The sequence below is a fragment of the Eretmochelys imbricata genome, chromosome 4, assembly GCF_965152235.1.
Source record: "Eretmochelys imbricata isolate rEreImb1 chromosome 4, rEreImb1.hap1, whole genome shotgun sequence".
Taxonomy (NCBI): Eukaryota; Metazoa; Chordata; order Testudines; family Cheloniidae; genus Eretmochelys; species Eretmochelys imbricata.
In genome coordinates, this window is record NC_135575.1 from 127418771 (window position 1) to 127444938 (window position 26168).

Sequence of the window (26168 nt, forward strand, 5' to 3'; positions counted from 1 at the left end):
TGTTTAGAGATAGCCGTACCTTTCCATCTTTTGGTGATGGAGACAAAGCCGTGGAGATTTACAAAATGGCTTAGTCCTATCTAAGTAAAAGGCGATTGCTTGCCTGACATGGAGCGTATGCAGAGATGTCTCATGTGGAGTCTTGTGAGGTTTGGCATAAAAAGTAGGCTGGTTAAGGTGGAAGGTGGATACCACCTTAGGGAGAAATTTAGGATGTGGTCTTAGAGTGACTGTCTTTGGAGAAGATTGTGTAGGGAGGATGGGCCATCAGGGCACTTATTTCACCTACTCTCCTTGCTGATGTTATTGCAACTAAGAAAGCTACCTTCATGGACATATGGAGAAGAGAGGAGGTAGCCAAAGGCTCAAATGGAGGTTTCATGAGAGCATGAAGAACCAGGCCAGTGAGAAATCGTTTTATGGTGGGATGGGTAAAGAGTGAATAATCTTCTAACAGGTCATGGAAGGTGGTAAGAGCCGCCAGGTGTACTTTGATGGAGCTGAGCGAAAATCCGTCCTGTTTTAGTTTCAGGAGGTAGTCTAGAATGTTAGGGAGGATCACCGTATTGGGCATTAAGTGATTATGTGAGCACCAGAGGGCGAAACGCTTCCACTTCTGCAGATAAGTTTTATGAATGGAGTCTTTTCTACTGTGCAGGAGGACGTATCGGACTTGGTCGGAAGAGGCTAGTTCATGGGTTTGGAACCATGAAGGAAACAGGCTGTCAGATGGAGCTTTAGGAGCTGTGGGTGAAGAACCCGTCCGTTGGCCTGGGACAGGAGATCTGGCCTGTTGGGGAGAGCACGTGGATGACGGGAGTACATGCGGAGTAGATAAAGATACCACGTCTGTCTTGGCCAAGCTGGGGCTGTAAGGATGACCCAGGCCTTGTCGGCTACGATCTTCCGAAGAACACTGCGTAGCAGAGGGATTGCTGGGAAGGCATAGAGGAGAGAGTTGTTCCACGGGATGAGGAATGCATCTCCTAGGGATGCAGTCCCGAGTCCCGCTCTGGAGCAAAACAGCTGACATTTTCAATTCTCCTTGCCACAACCCAGGTGTATTGATGGGGTGCCCCAGAGGGAGAAGAGCTGTTTAAGTATTGCGGGATGAAGTTCCCATTTGTGTTCTGTTGAGAAGTGTCTGCTGAGTGCGTCGGCAGTAGTGTTTTGGCAGCCTGGTAGGTAGGAAGCGATGATTTGTATTTGATGTTGTATGCACCAATTCCATAGTCGGATGGCTTCCATGCAAAGCGAATGTGATCGGGCTCCCCCCGTCTGTTGATGTAGTACATATGTGCTATGTTGTCTTTTGTTCTTTATGAGGGGAAGAAAGTGAAGGCATGCTCGCCTCACTGCTCTGAGCTCTAAGAGAGTTGTGTAGGTGCGTCTCTGATGTGGACCACCTGCCTTGTGCCCCCCTAGATGCGCTCCCCAACTGATTAGGGAAGCGCCTATGGTGAGCATGAGCGTTAGGGATTGTTAATGGAAGGAAACCCCCGTGCAGAGGTTTTCTGGTCTTGTCCACCAATGTAGGGAAGCTAGAACATTGGGAGGAGGAGTCCGCAGCGTCCCTAAGGTGTGTCTGTTGGGTTTGAAATTGGAATTGAGCCAGCCCTGAAGACATCTCATGTGCAGCCTAGCATACTGGACCACGAAGGTGGTGGCTGCCATGTGACCAAGGAGCTGTAGACAGATTCTTGCCTGTGTCCTGGGACGAATAGAGAGCTTGCGTATGAGCTGCATGATAGCAAGGAATCTGTGATATGGGAGCAAGGCTCTGCTCTGGACTGAGTCAAGATGAGCTTCGATGAATTTGATCTGTTGTGTAGGTGTCAGGGTGGATTTTTGGATGTGTATTTGGAGGCCTAAGCTGTGAAAGAGGGATATGACGAAACGGGTAGCTTGAAGTGTCTCGCCATAGGAGTTGCCCTTGATGAGGCAATCGTCCAGGTAGGGGAAAAGCGTGATCCCATGTTCGTAGAGGTGAGCCACGACCATGGCTAGAGTTTTGGAAAAGACTCTCGTTGCTGTGGAGAGGCTGAAAGGAAGAACTCTGTATTAAAAATGTCATGACCGATTGTGAATCATAGGAAGCTTCTGTAAGCTGGATGAATTATTATGAAAATAAGCTTCCTGTAGGTCAAGGGCTGTGAACCAGTTCCCTTGAGCCAGTGCAGGAATTACTGTGCCCAGTGTGACCATCTTGAATTTTTGTATCCTCACAAATTTGTTCAGTTGGCGGAGATCTAGCATAGGCCTCCATCCCCCGGTCTTTTACTGGGTCAGGAAGTAATGGGAGTAGAACCCTTTCCCTCGATGTTGCGTCGGCACAGGTTCCACTGCGCCTAGCTGGAAAAGGTGAGCCACTTCTACGCGAAGTAGGTGCTCGTGAGAGGGGTCCCTGAAGAGGGACGGGAAAGGGGGAAGGATAGGATAGAGTAACCGGATTGAACTATTTCGAGGACCCAGAGATCCTGTGTAATACGCTGCCAGGCATTGGAAACTCTGGTGGCGGTGGCCAAATGGGCAAGTAGGCTGTGGAATCAAGGGGTGGTCACGCAGACCCTCGACCAACGTTTCAAAATTGTTGTTTATTCCCGGATGGGTGGGAGGTGGTTGCTTGAGCTTGATTTTGTCTGCGCTTAGGTGGTCTACAGCGATTCTTATTTAAGTCATATGGTTTGGGTTGAGGCCGATAATATTGTTGTGTGCGCAGTCTTTGGTAAGGTTTGTATCGTTGTCTCCTGGGAAGAGATGGGTGAATACCTGGGGTGTGCAGTGTTGCACTAGACTCTTTCATGGTGTGAAGTAGTTCATCCTTTTTTGGGAAAACAGTTTGTCTTTATCAAAGGGGAGGTCCTCCACTTTGGTCTGCAGATCTTTAGGGACGCCAGATGCAGGAAGCCATGAAGATCATAACCACAGCAAAACCACAGCAGTTGCAGTAGTACGGGCTGCTGTGTCCACCGTGTCTACAGAGGCTTGTAGGGCCATTCTGGAAATTCTGGGCACAAAGCTCTAAAGATATAGAGCAGGTTGCACAGAGGAGCCAAGAGGCCAGTGAAGAAGCTTGGCAACATGTGACCTCCAGAAGAGGTAAGCGGAATGTCCGGGTTCCAGTAACACAGACACAGGTAACTAACCGCTTTCATGTTCTCTCCGCAGGTACCGTTGCGGAGAGTGGACCAGATGATATGTCTGGGGCGAGAAAGCAGAAGGAGACTCCGCTGGTTGGAAGGCATGAGATGCGATGTCCTGAGGTTGGGGGTTCCACGACCACCACTCCCAAGAGGAGAAGGCGGGTGGTGGTGGTCGGGGACTCTCTCCTCCGGGGGACTGAGTCATCTATCTGCCGCCCTGACCGGGAAAACCGAGAAGTCTGCTGCTTGCCGGGGGCTAAGATTCGCGATGTGACGGAGAGACTGCCGAGACTCATCAAGCCCTCGGATCGCTACCCCTTCCTGCTTCTCCACGTGGGCACCAATGATACTGCCAAGAATGACCTTGAGCGGATCACTGCGGACTACGTGGCTCTGGGAAGAAGGATAAAGGAGTTTGAGGCGCAAGTGGTGTTCTCGTCCATCCTCCCCGTGGAAGGAAAAGGCCTGGGTAGGGACCGTCGAATCGTGGAAGTCAACGAATGGCTACGCAGGTGGTGTCGGAGAGAAGGCTTTGGATTCTTTGACCATGGGATGGTGTTCCATGAAGGAGGAGTGCTGGGCAGAGACGGGCTCCATCTTACGAAGAGAGGGAAGAGCATCTTTGCCAGCAGGCTGGCTAACCTAGTGAGGAGGGCTTTAAACTAGGTTCACCGGGGGAAGGAGACCAAAGCCCTGAGGTAAGTGGGAAAGAGGGATACCGGGAGGAAGCACAGGCAGAAATGTCTGTGAGGGGAGGGCTCCTGCCTCATACTGGGAATGAGGGGCGATCAACAGGTTATCTCAAGTGCTTATATACAAATGCACAAAGCCTTGGAAACAAGCAGGGAGAACTGGAGGTCCTGGTGATGTCAAGGAACTATGATGTGATTGGAATCACAGAGACTTGGTGGGATAACTCACATGACTGGAGTACTGTCATGGATGGTTATAAACTGTTCAGGAAGGACAGGCAGGGCAGAAAAGGTGGGGGAGTAGCACTGTATGTAAGGGAGCAGTATGACTGCTCAGAGCTCCGGTACGAAACTATAGAAAAACCTGAGTGTCTCTGGATTAAGTTTAGAAGTGTGTGCAACAAGAGTGATGTAGTGGTGGGAGTCTGCTATAGACCACCGGACCAGGGGGATGAGGTGGATGAGGCTTTCTTCCAGCAGCTCACGGAAGCTACTAGATCGCATGCCCTGATTCTCATGGGTGACTTTAATTTTCCTGATATCTGCTGGGAAAGCAATACTGCGGTGCATAGACAATCCAGGAAGTTTTTGGAAAGCGTAGGGGACAATTTCCTGGTGCAAGTGCTAGAGGAGCCAACTAGGGGGGGCACTTTTCTTGACCTGCTGCTCACAAACTGGGTAGAATTAGTGGGGGAAGCAAAAGTGGATGGGAATCTGGGAGGCAGTGACCATGAGTTGGTTGAGTTCAGGATCCTGACGCAGGGAAGAAAGGTAAGCAGCAGGATACGGACCCTGGACTTCAGGAAAGCAGACTTCGACTCCCTCAGGGAACGGATGGCCAGGATCCCCTGGGGGACTAACTTGAAGGGGAAAGGAGTCCAGGAGAGCTGGCTGTATTTCAAGGAATCCCTGTTGAGGTTACAGGGACAAACCATCCCGATGAGTCGAAAGAATAGTAAATATGGCAGGCGACCGGCTTGGCTTAACGGTGAAATCCTAGCGGATCTTAAACATAAAAAAGAAGCTTACAAGAAGTGGAAGGTTGGACATATGACCAGGGAAGAGTATAAAAATATTGCTTGGGCATGTAGGAATGAAATCAGGAGGGCCAAATCGCACCTGGAGCTGCAGCTAGCGAGAGATGTCAAGAGTAACAAGAAGGGTTTCTTCAGGTATGTTGGCAACAAGAAGAAAGCCAAGGAAAGTGTGGGCCCCTTACTGAATGAGGGAGGCAACCTAGTGACAGAGGATGTGGAAAAAGCTAATGTACTCAATGCTTTTTTTGCCTCTGTTTTCACTAACAAGGTCAGCTCCCAGACTGCTACGCTGGGCATCACAAAATGGGGAAGAGATGGCCAGCCCTCTGTGGAGATAGAGGTGGTTAGGGACTATTTAGAAAAGCTGGACGTGCACAAGTCCATGGGGCCGGACGAGTTGCATCCGAGAGTGCTGAAGGAATTGGCGGCTGTGATTGCAGAGCCATTGGCCATTATCTTTGAAAACTCGTGGCGAACCGGGGAAGTCCCGGATGACTGGAAAAAGGCTAATGTAGTGCCAATCTTTAAAAAAGGGAAGAAGGAGGATCCTGGGAACTACAGGCCAGTCAGCCTCACCTCAGTCCCTGGAAAAATCATGGAGCAGGTCCTCAAAGAATCAATCTTGAAGTACTTGCATGAGAGGAAAGTGATCAGGAACAGCCAGCATGGATTCACCAAGGGAAGGTCATGCCTGACTAATCTAATCACCTTTTATGATGAGATTACTGGTTCTGTGGATGAAGGGAAAGCAGTGGATGTATTGTTTCTTGACTTTAGCAAAGCTTTTGACACGGTCTCCCACAGTATTCTTGTCAGCAAGTTAAGGAAGTATGGGCTGGATGAATGCACTATAGGGTGGGTAGAAAGCTGGCTAGACTGTCGGGCTCAACGGGTAGTGATCAATGGCTCCATGTCTAGTTGGCAGCCGGTGTCAAGTGGAGTGCCCCAGGGGTCGGTCCTGGGGCCGGTTTTGTTCAATATCTTCATAAATGATCTGGAGGATGGTGTGGATTGCACTCTCAGCAAATTTGCGGACGATACTAAACTGGGAGGAGTGGTAGATACACTGGAGGGGAGGGATAGGATACAGAAGGACCTAGACAAATTGGAGGATTGGGCCAAAAGAAATCTGATGAGGTTCAATAAGGATAAGTGCAGGGTCCTGCACTTAGGACGGAAGAATCCAATGCACCGCTACAGACTAGGGACCGAATGGCTAGGCAGCAGTTCTGCAGAAAAGGACCTAGGGGTGACAGTGGACGAGAAGCTGGATATGAGTCAGCAGTGTGCCCTTGTTGCCAAGAAGGCCAATGGCATTTTGGGATGTATACGTAGGGGCATAGCGAGCAGATCGAGGGACGTGATCGTTCCCCTCTATTCGACATTGGTGAGGCCTCATCTGGAGTACTGTGTCCAGTTTTGGGCCCCACACTACAAGAAGGATGTGGATAAATTGGAGAGAGTCCAGCGAAGGGCAACAAAAATGATTAGGGGTCTAGAACACATGACTTATGAGGAGAGGCTGAGGGAGCTGGGATTGTTTAGCCTGCAGAAGAGAAGAATGAGGGGGGATTTGATAGCTGCTTTCAACTACCTGAAAGGGGGTTCCAAAGAGGATGGCTCTAGACTGTTCTCAATGGTAGCAGATGACAGAACGAGGAGTAATGGTCTCAAGTTGCAGTGGGAGAGGTTTAGATTGGATATTAGGAAAAACTTTTTCACTAAGAGGGTGGTGAAACACTGGAATGCGTTGCCTAGGGAGGTGGTGGAATCTCCTTCCTTGAAAGTTTTTAAGGTCAGGCTTGACAAAGCCCTGGCTGGGATGATTTAACTGGGAATTGGTCCTGCTTCAAGCAGGGGGTTGGACTAGATGACCTTCAGGGGTCCCTTCCAACCCTGATATTCTATGATTCTATGATCAATTGGCCCTCTCTCAGAGTTAATTTAAAGTCCGCTCTCCTATCTTCTGAAATGTAGGAGGCAAATTCAAAAAGTTTATTGTTGTTATCAAAGTCGTAGCTGGCGAGGAGTACAGAGTAGTTTGCAATTCTGAATTGTAGAGTGGAGGACGTGTAAACCTTGCGACCCAAGACGTCAAGGCGTTTTAGGTCCTTGTCTTGCGGGGTGGGCCGATATCGTGGCTGTTTCGCCCTTTGTGCGACTGCATCCATGATGAGAGAGTTCAGTTGTGGGTGAGAAAACAGGAAGTCAGCATTCTTAGCAGGAACATAGTATTTACATTCGGCCTTTCTGCAGGTAGGTAATAAAGAAGCTGGAGTTTGCCAGAGAATGTCAGCTGGTTGCAAGAGTGCTTCATTTATAGGGAGTGCGATCTCTGAGGGTGCAGAGGGTTGAAGGATTCTGAGGAGTTTGTGTTGTGTCTCCTGAACCTCTTCTAGGGGGATGTCTTCACTGAGGGCCACCCTCTTGAAAAGCTCTTGAAATTGTTTACAGTCCTCCACATTCTGTGGAGGCGGTGGGGAGAGGGCTCTGTCTGGAGCAGATGGAGAGTTAGGGTTCGGTGAGTCAGGATATGGTTCGTAGCTCACGTTCTAAGGAGGGGGTTCAGGTATTCTAGAAGTGGACGGAGCTGGAGATCGAGGCACAGAAGCAGGTAGTGGTTTCATAGAAGAGGTCTGAGGATGAGTGGTAGGAGGATGTGGCAAAGGCATAGGGTAGGAGAACCCAGGTGCCGTCCACGTGTGGGGGGGGGGGGGGCGGAAGAAGGGAAACGGAGGCTGGTGGCTGTGGACCATAGCCTGAGGTGGAAGAGGTTCCAGTGGAGGAGGAGAGGCAGGTGGGGAGAACTCCGCCTGCTGCTGTATATCGGGTTCACTGTCAGTGAAGGTAGCCAGTTCAGGTGGTGAGAGTGACTTTTCGAAGAGTGAGCCCTACGTATCCAGGAGTGGAGAGTTAGGCTCAGGTGGCACTGAGAAGTCACTCTGAGTGAGGAACTGTTGCTCCTGCTCCCTGGGCTGTGCTCTAGCACATTAGTAAGTGAAAGTATCAGCGGTGCCACAGGTCTGTTGGAGGTGCCCTGCAGAGGGTCCGCTGCTGGTGCTGAGGTAGGAGGCAGGCTCAGTGACGACATTCTTCCTGGCACCGTGGCTATTTTTAGCACAGAGGGGGTCGGTGAGGACGTCCTTGTCGGCACCGGGTCAGAGTGCACAGCCGGCACCAAGGCTATTTTCAGCTCTGAGGCGCTCGGCGCCGCAGAAACCTTCCCGGTACGGGAGGTCGGGTTCCTGCCTCTGCGGAAGCCGCGGCTGAGACTTTAGAAAGAGCTGAGGCGCCCGCCTGTGGCGCGGTCGGCACAGAGGGTAAGGATCTCGCAGGAGACCCTTTACCCTTGTCAGAGTCCTTTCTTGCCTTTGCTCCAAAGAGGGTGAAGCAACACTTCCCACTGGCTCGGATCTGGCTGGGGAGCGCGTAGGAGCGGGTTTAACTTTCCCCGTCTCTGAAAGCGGCTGCAGGGATTTTTCCATCAGAAGCATTTTAAGCCGCAGGTCCCTGTCACGCTAAGCCCTTGACTTGAGGCTCATATAATGGAGGCACATTGTGTGAAGTGCACCGGGGAAACCCACATTCCCACAATGTGAGTGCCCATCGGAAAGTGGCATGGAGTCCTGAGAGGAAACACACTTTTTGAATCCTGAAGCCCCTGGCATTGTGAACTAGAAATGGCAGGGGAGAGTGCCTCAGCAGGAGACAATTCTGAAGTGAAATTTTTTTTTTTTTTATTTAAACTAAGTAACTGACTATGTAACTACACTAAAGGAAGGGAAATAACTGGGATGTAACTATTTCTATATTCTTTGTAACTTTTTTCCTACAGAGACCTGGGAAGAGAAGTAGCACTGTCCCAAATCCCGTCTTCAGCCGGGGATGGTTGAGAAGGAACTGAGGGGGGTGCGGGACGCATGCGCTCAGGAAGATTCCAATGAGATAGGAGATACCAACTGAGCACCTGCGTCCCAACCAAGCACTGCTACGATCTCCGATCAATGGTGCTGGGACGCACAGACACCTAGAGCAGAGCACCCACAGGGACAGCACTCGAAGAAAAACAATGATTACAGGATTAGAAGACGTGCCTTGTTATGAGTTATGTTGTTTGTTATGTCAAAGTTTAATCTATTTCGCTTAACAAAGAGAAGGTTAAAGGGTGACTTGATTACTGTCTATAGGTAACTATAATGGGGAAGCACAGGTTAGTCATGCCATGCAGTAACCGTGGTTCTTCAAGATGTCCCTCCCATGGGTGCGCCACTTCAGGTGCGCATGTGCCCCTTGAACCCTTCATAGGTTTTCCAATAGCAGTGTCTGTTTGGCCTGCACATGCAGCATATACATCCTCATATCGCACACTGAAGCTACACAGGACTGCGCAGAACTGCCCTCAGTTGCTTCTCCATCCAATGTCCCACAGAGAACAGTGCAAAGCGGAAGGGAGGGAGGGCAGGTAGTGGAGCACCCATATCAAAGAACCACAGTTACTGCACAGGCTGAGTAACCTCATATTCTTTTTCAAGTAGCATTTGTATGGGTGTTCTACTTCAGATGACTCCCAATAGAGAGGAAGGAGCTTCAGAATTGAGTCCAGAACTGAAGACAGGACTGAATTACCAAGTACTACATCTGCATTAAAGGCATGGATCAAGGCACAGTGTTTAGAAAATGTATGTACTGTATGCCCATGTAACAGCCTTACATACCTTGGACACTGGAACGCATCCACTCCACTGTGGGGATTAAGCACCAGCTACATCATAACAAGCAACTACACACACACACACACACACACAGAGATCCACCTTGACAGTCTCTAGGCAGAGACCTCCTGGATCTGTTTGTGATGGAAACGAGCAGTCTAACAGACTTCCAAAATTACTTGGTCCTATCTACATAGAAAGCCAATGCCTATCTAATATCAAGGCCCCAAATTCTCTGATTCTACAAGATGACGTGATAGCTAAAAAAAGGTAGTCTTCATGGATAAGTGAAGCAAAGAACAGGTTGCCACTGCTTTGAATTGAGATCTTGTGAGACCTTTAAGTAGACCTTTAAGTTTCAGACAGGTTTCAGACAGTTTCTTTCTGAAGTTCGAGGACTCCCTTGAATGGTCCTGACTAGATCTGATAAAGTTCAGAATCTGTCTGTGGGAAGGTATGCCCTGGCTGTCAATAACTCTATTCTCTGTACAGGGGTCAACATGGACTCTCTTACATTGAGCTTAATTCTTGGGAAAGAGAAAGGGCCATCTGAGTGGATGACAGTACTGCTTCATGGAACAGACCACTGAGCAGCCAGGTGTCAAGGTACAGGAAGACTAAAATCCTGAGGAAGGTAAGTGGCCATTACCAACTAAGTTCCCTCTAAGCTGCGTGGCCACGGGGCTGGGCAGCAGGCTATCAAGGGTTGCACAGGCAGGGAGAGGTGCCTCAGCCCCAGCCTAAGCGCTGCCATGTCTGGGGAAAGGGGCCTCTCCCCCGACCCCAGGCTGCTGCAGCGAGAGAGGGCTGGGGGGAGTCCTCTCTCCCTGCCACAGCCCAGTGCAGCCTGCACCCCAAACCCCTCATCCCTGGCCCCACCCCAGAGCCTCCACTCCAGAGCCTCCACCACACTCAAACCCTCTGCCCCAGCCCTGAGCCCCCACCACACTCCGAACCCCTCAGCCTCACCCCCACCACACCACTTCCATATTGGTGCACATAACAAAAGTCATTCCACACACGGACGTAAAAAATTAGGGAAAACATTGATTACTAGTTGGAGCTTTGAGAACACCGTTGGGGCCAAGGAAACGCCAAAGGGAAGTACTCTGTACTGATATCATTCCTACAGTAAAGTGTAAATATTTTCTGTAAGATGGGTTTATCGCTATGTGGAAATAAACTCCTTGTAGGTCAAGAGCCAAAAACCTACCTCCTGTCCCTACTGAAGGGATTACAGCAGCCAGGCTCATCATCCTGAAAAAATGGTTACTCACCTTCTCGTGACTGTTGTTTTCGAGATGTGTTGCTCATGTCCACTCCAATTAGGTGTCACCAGAAACTTTTTCCCCTAGCAGCATCCGTTGGGTTGGCTCTGGAGCCCCCTGGAGTTGCACCTTCATGGCATGGCATATAGGGCGCTGCTAACCCGCCACCTCCCCAGTTCCTTCTTTCCAGATACTCCGACAGAGGAGAAGGCAGGTGGGTTTGGAATGGATAGAAGCAACACATCGAGAAGGTAGGTAACCGTTTTTTCTTCTTTGAAAGCTTGGTCATATCAATTCCAATATGGTGACTCCCAAGCCTTACCTAGGAACTGCGGTTGGAGTTCCTAGAATCACTGACTGAAGTGCAGCCCTGCCGAACATTGCATCGTCCCTGGCTTGCTGGGTGATCTAGAGTAACAGGAAGTGAAGGTGTGGACTGAGGACCACACTGCCGCTCTACATATCTCCTGGATCGGGACCTGGGCCAGGAAGACCACCGACAACGCCTGAGCTCTGGTGGAGTGCGCAATCAGAGCGGGGGCAGTGACCTTTGCCAGCTCATAACAAGCCTGGATACTGGATGTGATCCACGATGATATCCTTTGTGTGGACACTGGGAGGCCTTTCATCCTGTCTGCTACTGCAACAGATCAGCTGGTTTGACTTGCAGAATGGCTTAGTTCATTCAATATAAAATGCCAGTGCATGCCGCACATCCAGAGAGTGGAGCCTCTGCTCGCAGCTACTGGCATGAGGCTTCAGGGAAAAGACGGGAAGGAATAGGTCTTGGTTGGCGTGGAAATTTGAGACCACCTTCGGGAGAATGCCTGGTGAGGTCACAGTTGCAACTTGTCTTTGTAAAAAAAATGGTATATGGAGGGTCAGATGTGAGAGCCTTGAGCTTTCTGGCTGATGTTATTGCAACCAAAAAGGCCACCTTATAGGAAAGGTAGAGTAGTGAGCATGTCGCTAGGGGCTCGAACGAGTGCCCCATCAGTCTCAAGAGTTCCAGGTTAAGGCCTCAAGCCAGGGTGAGACGCTGAATATGAGGATATAATCTGTCCAACCCTTTGAGGAACTGTCACACCATTTGGTTAGTGAAGATGGAGCGGCCATGTTCTCCTCGGTGAAAAGCTGAGATGGCAGCCACATGAACCTTTTATCGAGGAGTGAGACAAGCCCTGCTGTTTCAACTTTAGGAGATAGTCCAAGATAAAGGGCATTGACGATTGTGTCGGAGAGATACGGCTCTGCAAGCACCAATTCACAAATCTTTTCCACTTGGCTGGGTAAGTAGCTCTGGTTGAAGGTTTCCGCTACCCAGAAGAACCTCCCCAACGGGGTCTGAGCATGTGAGCTCTAGCGGGTTTAACCATGCAGCTTCCAAGCAGTGAGGTGGAGAGATTTGAGATTGGGGTGCTGAAGACCGCCGTGATGTTGAGTGATGAGGTCCAGAACTAACGGTAGAGCGACTGGAGTATCCACCGATAGCTCAAGTAGCATGGTGTACCATGCTCACATGGCCAGGGCGGTGACACCAGGCTCACCGAGATTCCGTTGCTCTGGATCTTGAGGAGGACCTTGTGAACCAACAGTGTAGGAAGGAGAGAAGAAACACACCTGCCAACGAACCCGGGCTGTGGTTCAGGAAGGAGTAGAATTGTAGGCACTTCCTGTTGCCCCTTGTGGCAAACAGATCCATCTAAAGAACTCCCCACCGTTGGAAGATACTGTTTATTATGTCTGGGCGAACAGACCACTTGTGATTGTGAAAAGACCTGCTGAGATGGTCTGCTAGCTTGTTCTGAGACCCAGGGAGATAGGACGCTTCCAAGAGTATGGAGTGTGCTATGCAGAACTCCCAGAGTTTGAGGTCTTCCTGACACAGGGGAGAGGAGCATGCTCCCCACTGTCTGTTGATATAAAACATTGCTGTTGTATGGTCTGTCAGGACAGATATGCACTTGCGCTCCAGGAGAGGGTGAAAGGCCTGACATGCCAGCTGGACCGCCCTGAGCTCCCTCACATTGATGTTAAGCATCAGCTCTTCCAGAGACCAGAGGCCCTGAATTCTGTGCTCTCCAAGGTGTGCCCCTCACCCCATGCCGAGGCATCGTTGGTCAGACATAGGGAGTGATGGCATCTGGAGAAAGTGACCCCTGCACATACCAAGTGTGGGTTGAGCCACCAATGAAGAGACTTGAGAATCCACGGTGGAAGGGTAACTACCTTGTCTAGGCTGTGCCTGCTCGGTTGATACACAAATGCTAGCCAAGCTTGGAGAGATCTGAGTCACGCATGTTGTGCTACATATGTGCAAGATGACATGCGTCCTAGGAGTTTCAAGCAACTCCTTACTATGGTTATAAGGAATCGCTTGATGTCCTGTAGGCCAGATGGATGTGGATGTGAAAATAAGCATCCTATATATCGAGAGCTGTAAACCACATGCCTCCTTCCAAGAATGGAATGATGGCTGCTAAGGTGACCATCCACTCACCCAAGTTTCATATGAAATGATCGAGACAACAGAAATCCAGGATTGGTCTCCAACTGCCCTTCTTTTTGCCTTTCAGAAAGTAGGTAGTAGCCTGTCCCTAGATAGTCCAGAGGAACCTGCTCTATTACCTGTCTTTGCAGTAAAGAGAGTCCACCTCTGGGGTGAGCATGCTGTCGTAAGAGTGGTCCCTGAAGAGGTGCCAGAGATTGGGTTGCAGATGAGGTTGCCTTATGAATTTGATCATATAGCCATAGTGGATATTTAGCATCCACTTGTCCGTTATTGAACTCCAAGCTAGTAGAAAGAGTGCTAGCCGACCCCCCGAAGAGTGGGATAGTTGACAGCTCTCTAATGTTCCTCAGAAATATCTTCTCTGAGAGGGTTGCATGTGTGAGGAGGAAGGCTGTGAAGGCAGACTTGAAGGTGAGACTGTTGAATCTTTCTGCATTTGCGTGGTGGCTTGTATGGTGGAAAACTGGGAAGTCCTGTATGGTTGTGTGGGTGGTGGTTGGTAGAAATTTATGATTGGGTGCAAGTGTGTAGATACCCAGCGAGAAAAGTGTGGCTTTTGAATCCTTTAGGGTGTGGAGGGAATCATCTGTTTTCTGATTTAAAAGATGAGATTCATTGAAAGGGAGGTCCTCAATGGTATTTTGTACCTCCCTGGAGAAACTAGAGCAATGATACCATGATTTCCTCCACATGAAATGCCCGTAGCCATCGAGCATAAGGAAGTGTCTGCCACATCTACCGCTGATTGAAGCATTGTCCTCTCTAATAGTTTCCCTTCCTCCAAGATGGGCTGGAACTGGGTTTCATCTTGTTATGGCAGTTTCTCAACTAAATCCTCCAGTTTGCTATAATTCAAGAAGTCATATTGCTTGATAGTTTGAAATCCTAAACTGGAGACTTGCTGAGGAGAAGACCTTGTATCCCAGAAGGTCCAACTCTTTGCTCTCCTTATCAGCCAGAATGGAGCGTGGGTGTTGCTGTCTGGACTGTTCTGTTACAACTTGTATCACAAGGGAATGGAGAGAGCGGGGGAGGTGTGGGAGAAATGAGAAAAAAAAACTCCGATCCCTTAGCTGGTACATAGTATCGCTTTTCTACCCCCTTGGGGGCAGACGTGCACATGGCCAGAGTATGCCAAACTGTTTGAGCTGGCTGAAGAATGGAATCGTTGATTGGCAGGGCAATCCTACCTGGTACCAAAGATTGAAGCATGTCCAGGAGCTGATGTTGCGTGTTCTGTACTTCCTCCAGAGCGACGTGAAGGTCACCTGTCACGCTACACAGATGTTTGAACTGCCGAAAGTCATCTGGGGCGTGAGAGGAAACCGAAGTCACTGCAGCATCTGATGAGGAAGATAGAAAGCGCCCATGCACTGGAACTGGACTGAGCAGTTCTTCCTCCATGATCAGTTTGGCGCACCTAACTGAGGGTGCTCTAGATGGAGAGAGAGGTGACATCTCCCTTGCAGAACGGGCAGATTCGGAGGGTGAGTATTGGGGATAGGATCCCCAACAAGGCCAGCATGATGGATCCAGTGGGTGCTGCACAAAGCCTCAGGGTGTAGGGAACCAGTGGCTCCTCTGTGGTTGGAAAAAGAGGATATTGCCACAATGTAGACCGTCTCTTCAGGTACTCGGAGAGGCAGTAAGGGATGGGCTGACCCTGTGCTTCTTCCGAATCCTCTGAGCACAGAAGCTCAGACCCCGGTTCCATTGGCAGTACTGTTGGAACTGGTGGAAGCGTGTGGACCACTGGAGGATGTGATGAAAGATGCCTTGAGACTGTGGTATGTCTTGGGTGGGAGATCTGATCCCGCAGAGGTGGATGGGAGTAGAAGGCATGGAGATCACAGTTCTCTCAGGGCAAACAATTTGTGTGGCTCTGGCACTTTTCCAGACCTCTCTGGCATTAACGGCACCCTTTCCATAGCTGGAGCGGTGGACTTCCCCAGAGCCAACAGGTCCCATACCTTAATGGAGACTGTCGACAATGTCATGGCTTGGTACCTGACACTGGCAGATCTGCTGGTACGTGCATTTTCTTGTAATGCTTGTGTGTCTTGGAGCACACTGCTTCCCCATTGCTGGAACTCCTGGAAGGCGCATCTCCCTTCTTCGGTTTAGAGGAAGACTTAGTGCCATGCTTATGTGAATGCTTCCTTACTTCTTGACTAGGCCCTGGCATGGGGTCCATATGGTGGTATCACTGGAGTCGGAATCTATCTATGTAGCCAGATACACGCTCCTGGCTATCTCAGGCTGATGCATGCACCGGGTTTTCTGGCCTGGGTCTGACTGAGGTCTCATGGTGACTTCCATGAAGTGCTTTTTGAGGCGGGGATCCTAGCCTTCTTGGGTATGACTTGGGAAGGACTGGCAGACTCTGCACCAGGATGAAATATGGGCTTCTACCAAGCAGTAGAGCCAGCATTGATGTTTGTTGCTGATCAAGACGGAACATGGGAAGAAGGTGCAGCTGGCAGAAGGTTCAGATTTTAAAGCCTGGGATCTTTGGCATAGTCCAGTACCCATGCATGGGTACGGGGTGGAGGGTTTAAAAATAAACAGATTCCCGCTAAAAGTCCCAAATCAACTCTAAATAACTACTAAAATGAGTAAAAACTATGTAAAAACAGCTAAACATTACAAAAAAAAAGAAAACCCACTATACACATAAGTCCCTACCAAATTCATGGTCCATTTTCTCAATTTCATGGTTGTAGTATTTTAAAAAACAGTCAATTTCACGATTTCATATGTTTACATCTGAAATGTCAGTGTTGTAACTGTGGGGGTCCTGATCCAAAAGGGATTGTGGGGGTGGGGTCGTAAAGATGTTGGGGGACGGGGGGGAGGTCATGGGACTGCTGCCCTTACTTCTGTGCTGCCTTTGAAGCTGGGCTCTGAAGGCAGTGCAGCCACAGCACTTCCTGCAGCCAGGAAAGGTACCTGGAGGTAGGTCTGAGAGCGGCCAGCTAGGGGAAGAGGAAGTCCCATTCCTCTCCAGCCCCGGGACTACTACTTGGGTCCCAGGGCACGGTAGGAACACCCAGATGGATGCCCCCAGCCCTGTCCCTCCCCTTCCCCTACAATAGTTAGATTTCACAGAGATCTGATTTCACAGTCTGTGAGGCATTCTTCATGGCTATGAATTTGGTAGGGCTCTATATATACGCACACTATAGTGCTGACCCAGACCATGTGATGGTGAGAATATGCGGTTGGTCTGCCCTGCCCTTTATCACCTCAGATGAAACCATGAGGAAAAGCAAGGGCGCATGCATGGACTAACAGACACTACTTCTTTCAAATCCTCCAGCTCCAGACACATGGTGCACATACGTAAACCCTCAGTGGAATATAGTTGGGACTATCACTCCAAGAAGAACTGCTTTATTTGAAAGGGGGCATTTGTTTTTAATATGTTTCTGATTCAAAGAGCATTCAAAGAGTAGTAATCCAGATGTTCCTAACTGCAGACTATTTCATCCCACTATCAAAAGCTTTCAAAACCCAGTTGGCTTTCTCTAAATATAGAAATGGTTGTAATTTGCAGTATAATGGATTCCAAAACCATTTGGTTGCTAAGATATTCTAGATAGATTTCGTAGCAACATCTAGAGAATTAAGGTTGCCCAACAATTTCCTTTATAAATCAGTTTTCAGTTACTTATAAAACTTTGCTGAACTTTAACTGTCTGGTTAAATTTTCTCGTGCTCATTCAGGATGATCCTAAAGTCAGAGGAGTGCTTTTGTTATTCTGGTGAAAAATTTAACCAGATTTGTTCAAATTATAAAACTCAGGGGGATGATAAAAAAATAATCATAATTTACACATACTAAGTAGAGCTTTTGCTTGCTGCTAAAATCTTTGAAGATTTCAGCTGTACTGAGCATGCTGCCATCTCCTCAGAGCTTCCTATACATCGCCATGGCATTCCCTAAACTGCTCTAGATGGTACACAAACAAAGCAGCAGCTGCTAAATATCTTTTAGTCTATGGGAAGGTGGGCTCTGCTGGGAATCAGAAGACCATCAGTTGTAGTCTCAGCTCTTCCACCGATTTGCTATTAATTTCATTCACCTTACAGCCTATTATTATTGGGCAAGGGCACACACCCTAACCTTAAGAGGAAGGAAAGTAATATGTCTCCCTGCCATTTTACAGAGGTTGCACAAGGGAATTTCTAGCAGAGCTGGAAATAGAAATCAGCTGTCTAATATGGCAGACCCAAGACTCATCCCTTTAGCCTTTCAGAATGAATGTGCCAAATCTATGTGCTTGATTAGGCTGCCTGTAAGCACTAGAGTATTCTCCTCTCCAGAGTCAGAAATTTGGATTCCCAGCATTCTTTGGCTGCCTAGCAAATAACTGATTAAGTCATTAGGAAAGTGTGTGTCATGTTCCCCTTTAGCGGCTAGACCACACAGAGGACAACAACCTACTACTGTTAACAGTTATTCCCTCATCTTAAATGGTAGAGATCTATAAAGGTCCTGGGTTCAAGCCCTGGTGAGGACCCATACTGCAGGTGGTCAATATGGTTCCACATAGTGGAATTTGTGTTTTGATTTTTTAAAAGCTTAGGAAATTACATTTAAAAAACTGTCAAATAAAATGTTATGATAATATAATAAAAACTTTATTACATTAGAGATTATTATTTGTCCTAGAGGACACATGCCTCATTCAGTGCACAGAACAAACAGAATGAGGAAGAGGGGTTGCAGGAAGAGACATAATGTTCATGTGTTTAAGGCAATAGCTTAGGACCCAAGAGAGCTAGGTTCATTTTTGGCTCCACCAGACTTCCTATGGGATGCTGGGGAAGATTATCATTTAAACACAAGATCATCCTTACTCCAGAGGGGTATAAGGAGGGCCTTTGTCCACATCCTATTAGACTACAGACCTCCACAGACTTTGGACAATTGTTGAGAGCTTTTTTTTTGTGGGGTGGGGTGAAAGACTGCAATTTCCCTTCCCTCCTAGGTAGCTAAGCAGAGCATTTGGGAAACTGGAAGACAAGGGTACAAGTAGTATTGAATAAATCCACTAACTTATGGGGAATGGTTGGGTTAAGGATAAACAGAAAGCCGAAAGGGTATTTGGGAACATGAGTTTATGCATTAAAAATAAATGTAAAGAGGAACTAACAATGACTAAATAAAAGGTCAGTAGCGGATAAATATTTAAACATAAATTAATAAAGAACGGCACTAAGACAATGGCACTAACAAAACATACCATCACAATCACTTTATTTTATGTTCTATTCCTTCCTTAACCTCATCACCACTTTTTGTCTGTGTCTTTAGACTAGAAACTCTTCGAAATAGGGATTAGCTTCTTAAACATCTGTGGAATTCCTTGTAGGTTTTGGCTGCCATTGTAAAAAAATATAACTTACTTTTCAGGTGTTCTGTCAACTAAGAGAGGGAAGAGATTTCTATATGTGTAAAAAACAGAACACAAATAGAACAACGCTTACACTTATTCGCGCAACAAAAAACACTAACCTCATCTCTGTGCTTCTGACAAAAGACCAAAAACTGAGACACTGCATCTCCCTTTCTGCTTCGTGGAGTGGATGCTGCAGCTTTCTTTCTACTGATGGGAGAGCCTATCCCTCTTTTGGCTTCTCCTTGTTCAAATGCCTTTTGGGGGGTAGTATTCTTAGTCTCTGACTGACCACTTTCTTGTGCGTCATTAGTCGCAAGCAATTTTGATGTCCTCCTCCTTCTCTTGCCAGGAATGCCAGACTCCTTCATCGATTTCAGACTTTGAGTGGTTTCTTCATTCGAGTAACATGACTCATCTATTTCCTCTAACGGTTCCACAGCAATACCAGCCTCCTTTGCCACTCGAGGATTAAGATGAGGCCTGTCCCTAATGTAGATAAAGGTGAACTTGGTTTTCCGTTCTTCCACTGTCATGCCTAATGCTTCACTAGCTTGCTTAATGCCCATCTCCCACTGAGGTCGCAGTTTCCCAGAAACAGGCTTTAACATCTGCAAGAAAAATATAAGCCAGTTTGAGACGTTTACTTTTAATTACAAAACATCAATACTAATTAAAAACAATCAGAAGAAGGTTGAGTATACAGTATGTCTATATTCCAAATATTCCAGCATCTGTATGAATGGTCCTGATATAAAGGAAGAACTAAATAAATCTTTCTGTGCGTGAATCAGTGACATTTGTCAATTTGCAAAAAGTAATGAGCATTCACTGAGCCATCATGCATTCTGTGTTTTTAAATGTGAAATGCAAAACTAGAAGATCCCACAAAACAAGCAGTCATGAAAGCGCTCTAGATTGTGTTTCTCCAGCGATTAGATACCAGATGACATTTCTATAACAATGTAAAAAGGCTGCAAAAAAAAAAAAAAAAAAAAAGGGGGGGGGGGGGAGGATGTAGCCTCTTACCTTTATTTTCTCAGCTTTAATGAGGGCTTGTTTTGCACTTTCCTGGCATAATTGTTCAAACTGTTCTTCTCCTTTGAATGACACAAGGCTCTTCTCAAATATCCAAGCTCGTTCTGGGGCATCACCAAAAAACTGTACATGATACTGACGAAAACTCTTTTTTTGTCCTGAAAATTTAACAGTAAGTTTATACAAGTTACTGGGTTGGTTTTGGTTTATAATACTTTCACACTTTGAAATCCTTCAGTAAATTACAGTATGCAGAGCAATGACAAATATAGTTTGTCCAGTTTTCATTCTAAAATCCGATTAACAGTTTGACTCTCTTAGTAAGCTAATCTATGAAGCTTCATGTAAAAGAAATTACTCCAATTCCTATGTTAATCCAAACAGAACCTTCAGACGCAGGTAGAGCAGCAGTATGATCATTGTGCTGGCCATTTATTTTGGAAAAAGGAATGTTGGTCTTATGCTTAAGACACCAAAGTGGGACTCAAAAGATCTAGGTTCTCTTTCCAGCACTGCTAAAGACTCCTTGTGTAACCTTGGACAAATAAGCTGGTCTCTGTATCCCAGTTTCTCATCTACAAAATGTGCATAGTTCTAACTTTTCTCCCCTTAAGAATGCTTGGAGGTTAAATTAATGTTTCTGAGGCACTCAAACACACAGGAAACTTAGAGCAAAGAGCTGATCTATCTACACATGTTAAGGGTAAATTGGTCACATGGTAACTGAATGAATAGCACTTGGTGATCTCTTCAAAACCAGAGGTATGACACACAAACTTGGGTGCCAGATAAGTGGGTTAAAATCAGTTTCTTCTGTTATAAACCAGGCGTTAACTTTAAGATTAATTTAGAGGATCTAAACAGAGGCTAGAAAGGCTCTTTCTTTTGCCTCCCACAATAAAATGTTTGGTTTAAAAATAAATAAGGTAGGATAAGTTTAACTAGAGAACACTGGGTTATTGATCTGGATAGAAAGTTTCTCCTTACACCCAGATGACACACAAATCTTTTATTAAACCGAAGTTAAGTTTGCAGGCTTTGGGAACTGTGGCTTTGGGAAGAAGACAGGTGAACATTTATTCAGATGAAATTCCAAGGCTAGCTTGAGATGAATTTTGGGGGAAGTTTCAGCACCGCTTTCTCTCTATTGACTGTTGTGTAAAGAGAATCAAACAAATTGCTATAGCTCGCTCGCTCGCTCTTCTCCAACAGGATTGCAACTAGGAAGATTGCCTTCAGAGTGAGATGATGGAGCGTTCTGAAAGATCGTCAAAGGGAGGCTCCAAGAGCCTCAGAAGAACTATACTGAGATCCCAAACAGAAGTAGCTTCTCTAACTGATGGGTAAGTATGGAAGAGCCCTTTCAAAAACTTGGACACCACTGGAAATGATTGAAAAAGACTGCACTAAGCGATGGCAAACAGATCACTACAAGACAGACCTTTAACTAAGTGAAAGCCAACTCTTTAAAATGCAATAAGTAGTTGAGGAACTTCAGTACAGATGCCTGCACTGGGTCCAGCCCCTGCTGGGCTGTCCATATTGAGAATCAATCCTATTTTGATAAGTAAGTCTTTCTGGTTGATTACTTCCTGCTCTTTATCAGGATTTCCTGGATTGACAGGGAACAGTCTCTGTCCATGGTACTTAACCAGCCAACGCCTGAGCTGTGATTTGAGGTCTGGTTGATGTATCTGGCAGTGGTGTTGTGAAATCAGATGTGGGTAGTCTGGGAGCTATATGGACAGTTAGATGGACATACATACCAGATCCATCTACCAAAACTGCCATGACCAGTAGGGAGTCATGAGGCTGATATGTCTCAATTAATCTAGAATATCACCCTGAGAAGCAGAGGAATCAGTGGAAAGGCATAAGGAGGCCTTGGGACCATTGAGAAAGAAGGAGTCCAGTAACAAATCCAGGCTCATGCGCCCTCTGGAACAAGAGTTCTGACATTTGGTATTGTTGTTGGTGGCATACATGTCTACCCTGGAAATTTCCCAATGAAGGAATATCTGTTCCAATGATGGACCTCTGCGGTGACCACTCGTGACTGGTAACTGACTGCCTTCTCACAAAGTCTACCAACTTGCTGCTATCTTGTGAGAGGTGAAGAACCATTAGGGTTATCCCATTTCAGTGGCAGCATGACCACAGTTCAATAGCTTCCAGACCAAAAGAATGAAGAAAAGCATATAGCTCCTCATTTATGTAGTGCATTGTGGACTGTTAAGGAAAAGTTAGCACATGTGACTCCATTTTGGTTTGGGGCCCACCATTGTTTAAATGCCAGCACATCATACACCAGGAGGAGTGATCCTTAGATACTGAATCCCTGTGAAAATCCTCCTCCTTGTCTCTAGCCTGCCATGACTTCCAGTATCTGGTTTTTGTCAGTCTCTAACTCCCTGTCTCTTGGCCTTGATGTGAGGCCTCCCATCCTGATAATAAAAGTTACTGATGCATGGCTTTATGACCATGCTGTGTAATTAACATACTGGTATAGCACGAGGAATGCACCAAGCAGGGATAGGTGGTAGATAAGACAAGGGTTTGTTTATTGGCTAAGGTTTCCGATGCACGAGGGCAACATGCTTTGCTAAAAAGTATATAACCTTTGTATAATCTGTATTCAGGGTCCCCTCCTGGCTAGCAGCAGGGCACCACGCTCGAGCATAATAAACTTAGCGTCTTTTGGGAACTCTGCAGTTGTGGACTTTGTTTATGTGCCTCAGCCTAGATTCGAACTGTGCATGACCTATCAGGTGTAATTCACAGCATTTGTGTGCGTGTCCTATCAGGTGTAATTCGTAACAGGACATGTTAGCCACCAGGATCTGCACTTTTGAGTTCAGGAGAACAGGCAGTATGGCTATGCAAGCTTGCCTGATAGCCTTGAGCTTCAGGGCCTTTACAGGAAGCTTCATGTCCTCTACTGGCCAGGTCCTTTGCATTCATAGGTAGTCCAAGTTGGCTCCCCAATTTTTCCCTGACATAGCCGTGATTAGTCACTATAAAGAAGGGAACTGACACTGGCACTCCTCCATGTATGTTCTTGGGTTCCTGCTACTACCTCAGTTCTGTGATGATGGGAAGAGGGAACCATGACTTTTTTGCTCATATACAGTGTTTCAGGAGTATGGACTTGATATGAGCCAGAGTCACAGGATGAAGCCTAGCCAGTGGCATGCACACTGACATATGGCCCAAACAGCCCCACACGTATCTGTACCATCATACTCAGGTTTATCTATCCCAATTAACAGAGATTGCATTAACAAGAACCTGTCTTGGGAAGGTATGCTCTCACTGATGTGGAGTTGAAGACCCCAATGAACTATCATTTGTGATTAACAGGGTTAGTATTTTGTCAGTTATTTTTAGTACAAGTCATGGACGGGTCGTGGGCAATAAACAAAATTCATAGAAACCTGTGGGAATGCGGGAGTTGAGAGCTCAAGTCCCCCTGCAAGGGAGGGGAAGGCTCTAAGGCCCCCACCACCAAAGGGCTCTGGGACCCCACCAGCTGACAGCTCCAGCCCAGTCACCCCAGGGCTGAAGCAGAAAATGTCATGGAGGTCTCAAAGTCACGGAATCTGTGACTTCCGTGACAATCTTATCCTTAGTGATGAGATAAGATGATTTTCATAGTTCAGCAGAAAATCTAGCTGTTAACACAGGAAAAGGGCATTTTTGAAGCTTGCCATTGTCTCCTTTTGAGATACACCTCCGATCAGCCAATTGTCCAGGCAAGTGTAGATGTGAGTGCTCTTCCTTCACAGATAGGCTGCTACTATTCACAGGCACTTTGTGAAAACTCTCAGTGCCATGGAGAGTACTGGTAATGATTAATGCCCACTGTGAATCTTAGTAACTTCCTGTGGGCCAGGTGGATGGCTGTGTGGAAGTAAACATCCTGTAAGCTGAAAGCCACGAACCAGTCTTGAATCTGAACATATGGAATGACAAAGGCAGGCACTATCATCCTGCATCTGAGGTAGCACATGTATTATTCAGCCTTCTCAGGTCTAGGATAGGATAAATACTCCTTTTTTTCTTCAGGATAAAGAAATACCAGGAGAAACAGCCTCTTCCCTTCTACTCTGTAAGTATCTCTTCTATGGCTCCTAGATAAACCAAAGGCCACTTCTGTTTGTAACAGGCTCTCATGAGAAGAATCACTGAAAAAGGATGGGAAATCATAGAATATCAGGGTTGGAAGGGACCTCAGGAGGTCATCTAGTCCAACCCCCTGCTCAAAGGAGGATCAATCCCCAATTTTTGCCCCAGATCCCTAAATGGCCTCCTCAAGGATTGGGCTCACAATCCTGGGTTTAGCAGGTCAGTGCTCAAACCACTGAGCTATCCCTCTCCCCCCAAAACCAGTGCTCCAGCTGAGGCAGAAATGGGAGTGGATTGGGGTAAGGAGTAGAAACTGATACGGTAGCCTTGGTCAATGACGTCTACTACCCATTTGTCAGCTTTGATGGACACCCAGGTGCTGTGGAAAAGGGGCAAGGTGGTTCATAGAGGTGGAAACATGCTCTGGATTGGCACACGTGACTCTTGATGCTCCGCTCAAATCTGCTCCCTCAGATGGTGTTGGATTAATCGCGTGGAATACATGGACCTTTTCTTTTGTGGGCAGTCTGGCTGTCAACCATGGGAGTACCACAGTGTCCTCAATCCATGGTTTCCTATAGAGACCAGGTGTATAGGTTTTCAGGGACCATAGGATGGCCCTTGAATCATTAAGGAAATAAGTACTTTGTTCTTTGGCTAACGAGCTCCATTCCATCAAAGGGCCAATCCTCTACTGTGGCTTCTACCTTGTATGGTATGCCAGATACTTGAAGCCACGAGCCCGAGCTCATTTTGACAGCCATGGTCATCAATCTTGTAGCTGTGCCAAATGTGTCCATAACGGTCTGCAAAGATGTTCTAGCAACAATCTGGACCTCTCTGATAACTTTCCTTTCCCGCAGGAGTTTTGACAGGGAGTGGATGACCCTCTCCCAGATGAGAAAGGGTTGTTTTGCAAACATATCCTGGTAGTTCACAGCCTGGAGCTCCATATGGCAAGGAATGTGTCTTGCATCCAAATAAGACCAGCTTCTTAAAGATCACTGTCCTTAACTATGCCACTGTGGACTTGGAATTTCCCTGCAGTGACAACACAGCAACCGACCCTCAATTTGGATGGGTACATAAGTTTTCAAAGTCTTTTGGAGGCACCAGGTATTTCTTCTCCACTCATTTGGAAGTGGGAGGAAGAATGGCAGGGGGTTGTCACAGTCCTTTAGCCAGCTCAAAGAAAATCTTGCTGATAAGAAAGGAGATCATGGTCAGAGCTATAGAGCTTGAGACATCAAAAAACAATGGGACTTCTATATGAGTGTTTCTTCAACATATGTGATGTTCTCAGTGTGGGACAGGAGGTCCTGGAATACTTTAAAGTTGTCAGTTGCTGGCATGAAGACTAGTGCCAATGCCTCATCTCATGATGAGGATGACTCCTTGAGTAGAGATGGGGATTGCCATTGTCAGTCCATTTGCCTCATGTTTTCAGAAGCTATTGTCTGGCTCAAGTGTTGGTGGTATAGCCACTGATGCCACTAGGGAATGATATCGCCTCCTCTTTCTGGATGGCTGTGAACGGTCTTGCTCCTAGACACTTGCGACAAAAGTAAGACCAATATAGCCAAGGTGGCACGCTATAGGAATATTGGCCTGGTTGAGGCTGGCTGGCCCAATGCCGTTCATGGGTGGATGTCTCAGTTGAGTAGCCTACTGTGCTCCCTAGTGACTCTCTTCAAAGGTGGGAGAGGGAGCTCTACTAGACATTGGAGAAAAGGAGTGGCTCAACAAGAGGAGGAGTAGATCTCTTCAAACGGCTGTCTCATATCGTGATTATTTCCAGTGCCAGTCATCATTTCAGTGCAAAAGATGTCCTCCACACAGAACACTGAGTTCTCCAGGCTGTAAAACAGCCGTCTGCAGGGTACAGTCATGGGGAATCAAGGTCAGTACCTATTCTTGTACCCCACATGCTACTCCAGTTTTTGTGGAGGACATAGGAAGAGTTTTGTTTCAAGTCCTCCTTCTGGGACTGTCCTTGTCTGGAGCTATGTTAAGGCTCCATCTGCCTGGGGCTCACCAAGTCACCTTTTCATGAGGAACTGGTGCTGGCTTTATTGCCAAATCTGGCTTGGTCACTGTACTCTTAGCCTTTTCACTGACTGAACCTGGAGTGTGGTGCCTGCTTGAGGGAGTGCTGGCTGATGCGATTTTTTTCAGCCTCACTTTGATAGTTAATTACCTCTGGATCTGAAGTGACCTGCACAGATTACTAACAGGTGGT

The 26168-nt window shown here is 47.2% G+C and overlaps 1 protein-coding gene across 1 annotated transcript in view; it reads right to left on the reverse strand.

The window, feature by feature from the left end:
* NSD2 (nuclear receptor binding SET domain protein 2) overlaps positions 1–26168 on the reverse strand; it is a 150060-nt gene that overhangs the window by 75881 nt on the left and 48011 nt on the right. The window contains exons 4-5 of the mRNA XM_077816182.1: positions 19796–19962; positions 18886–19377 (exon numbers count right to left, since the gene is read on the reverse strand). Of these exons, the coding sequence (XP_077672308.1) occupies positions 18886–19377; positions 19796–19962 (659 nt within the window). The remainder of the gene's footprint in view (positions 1–18885; positions 19378–19795; positions 19963–26168) is intronic.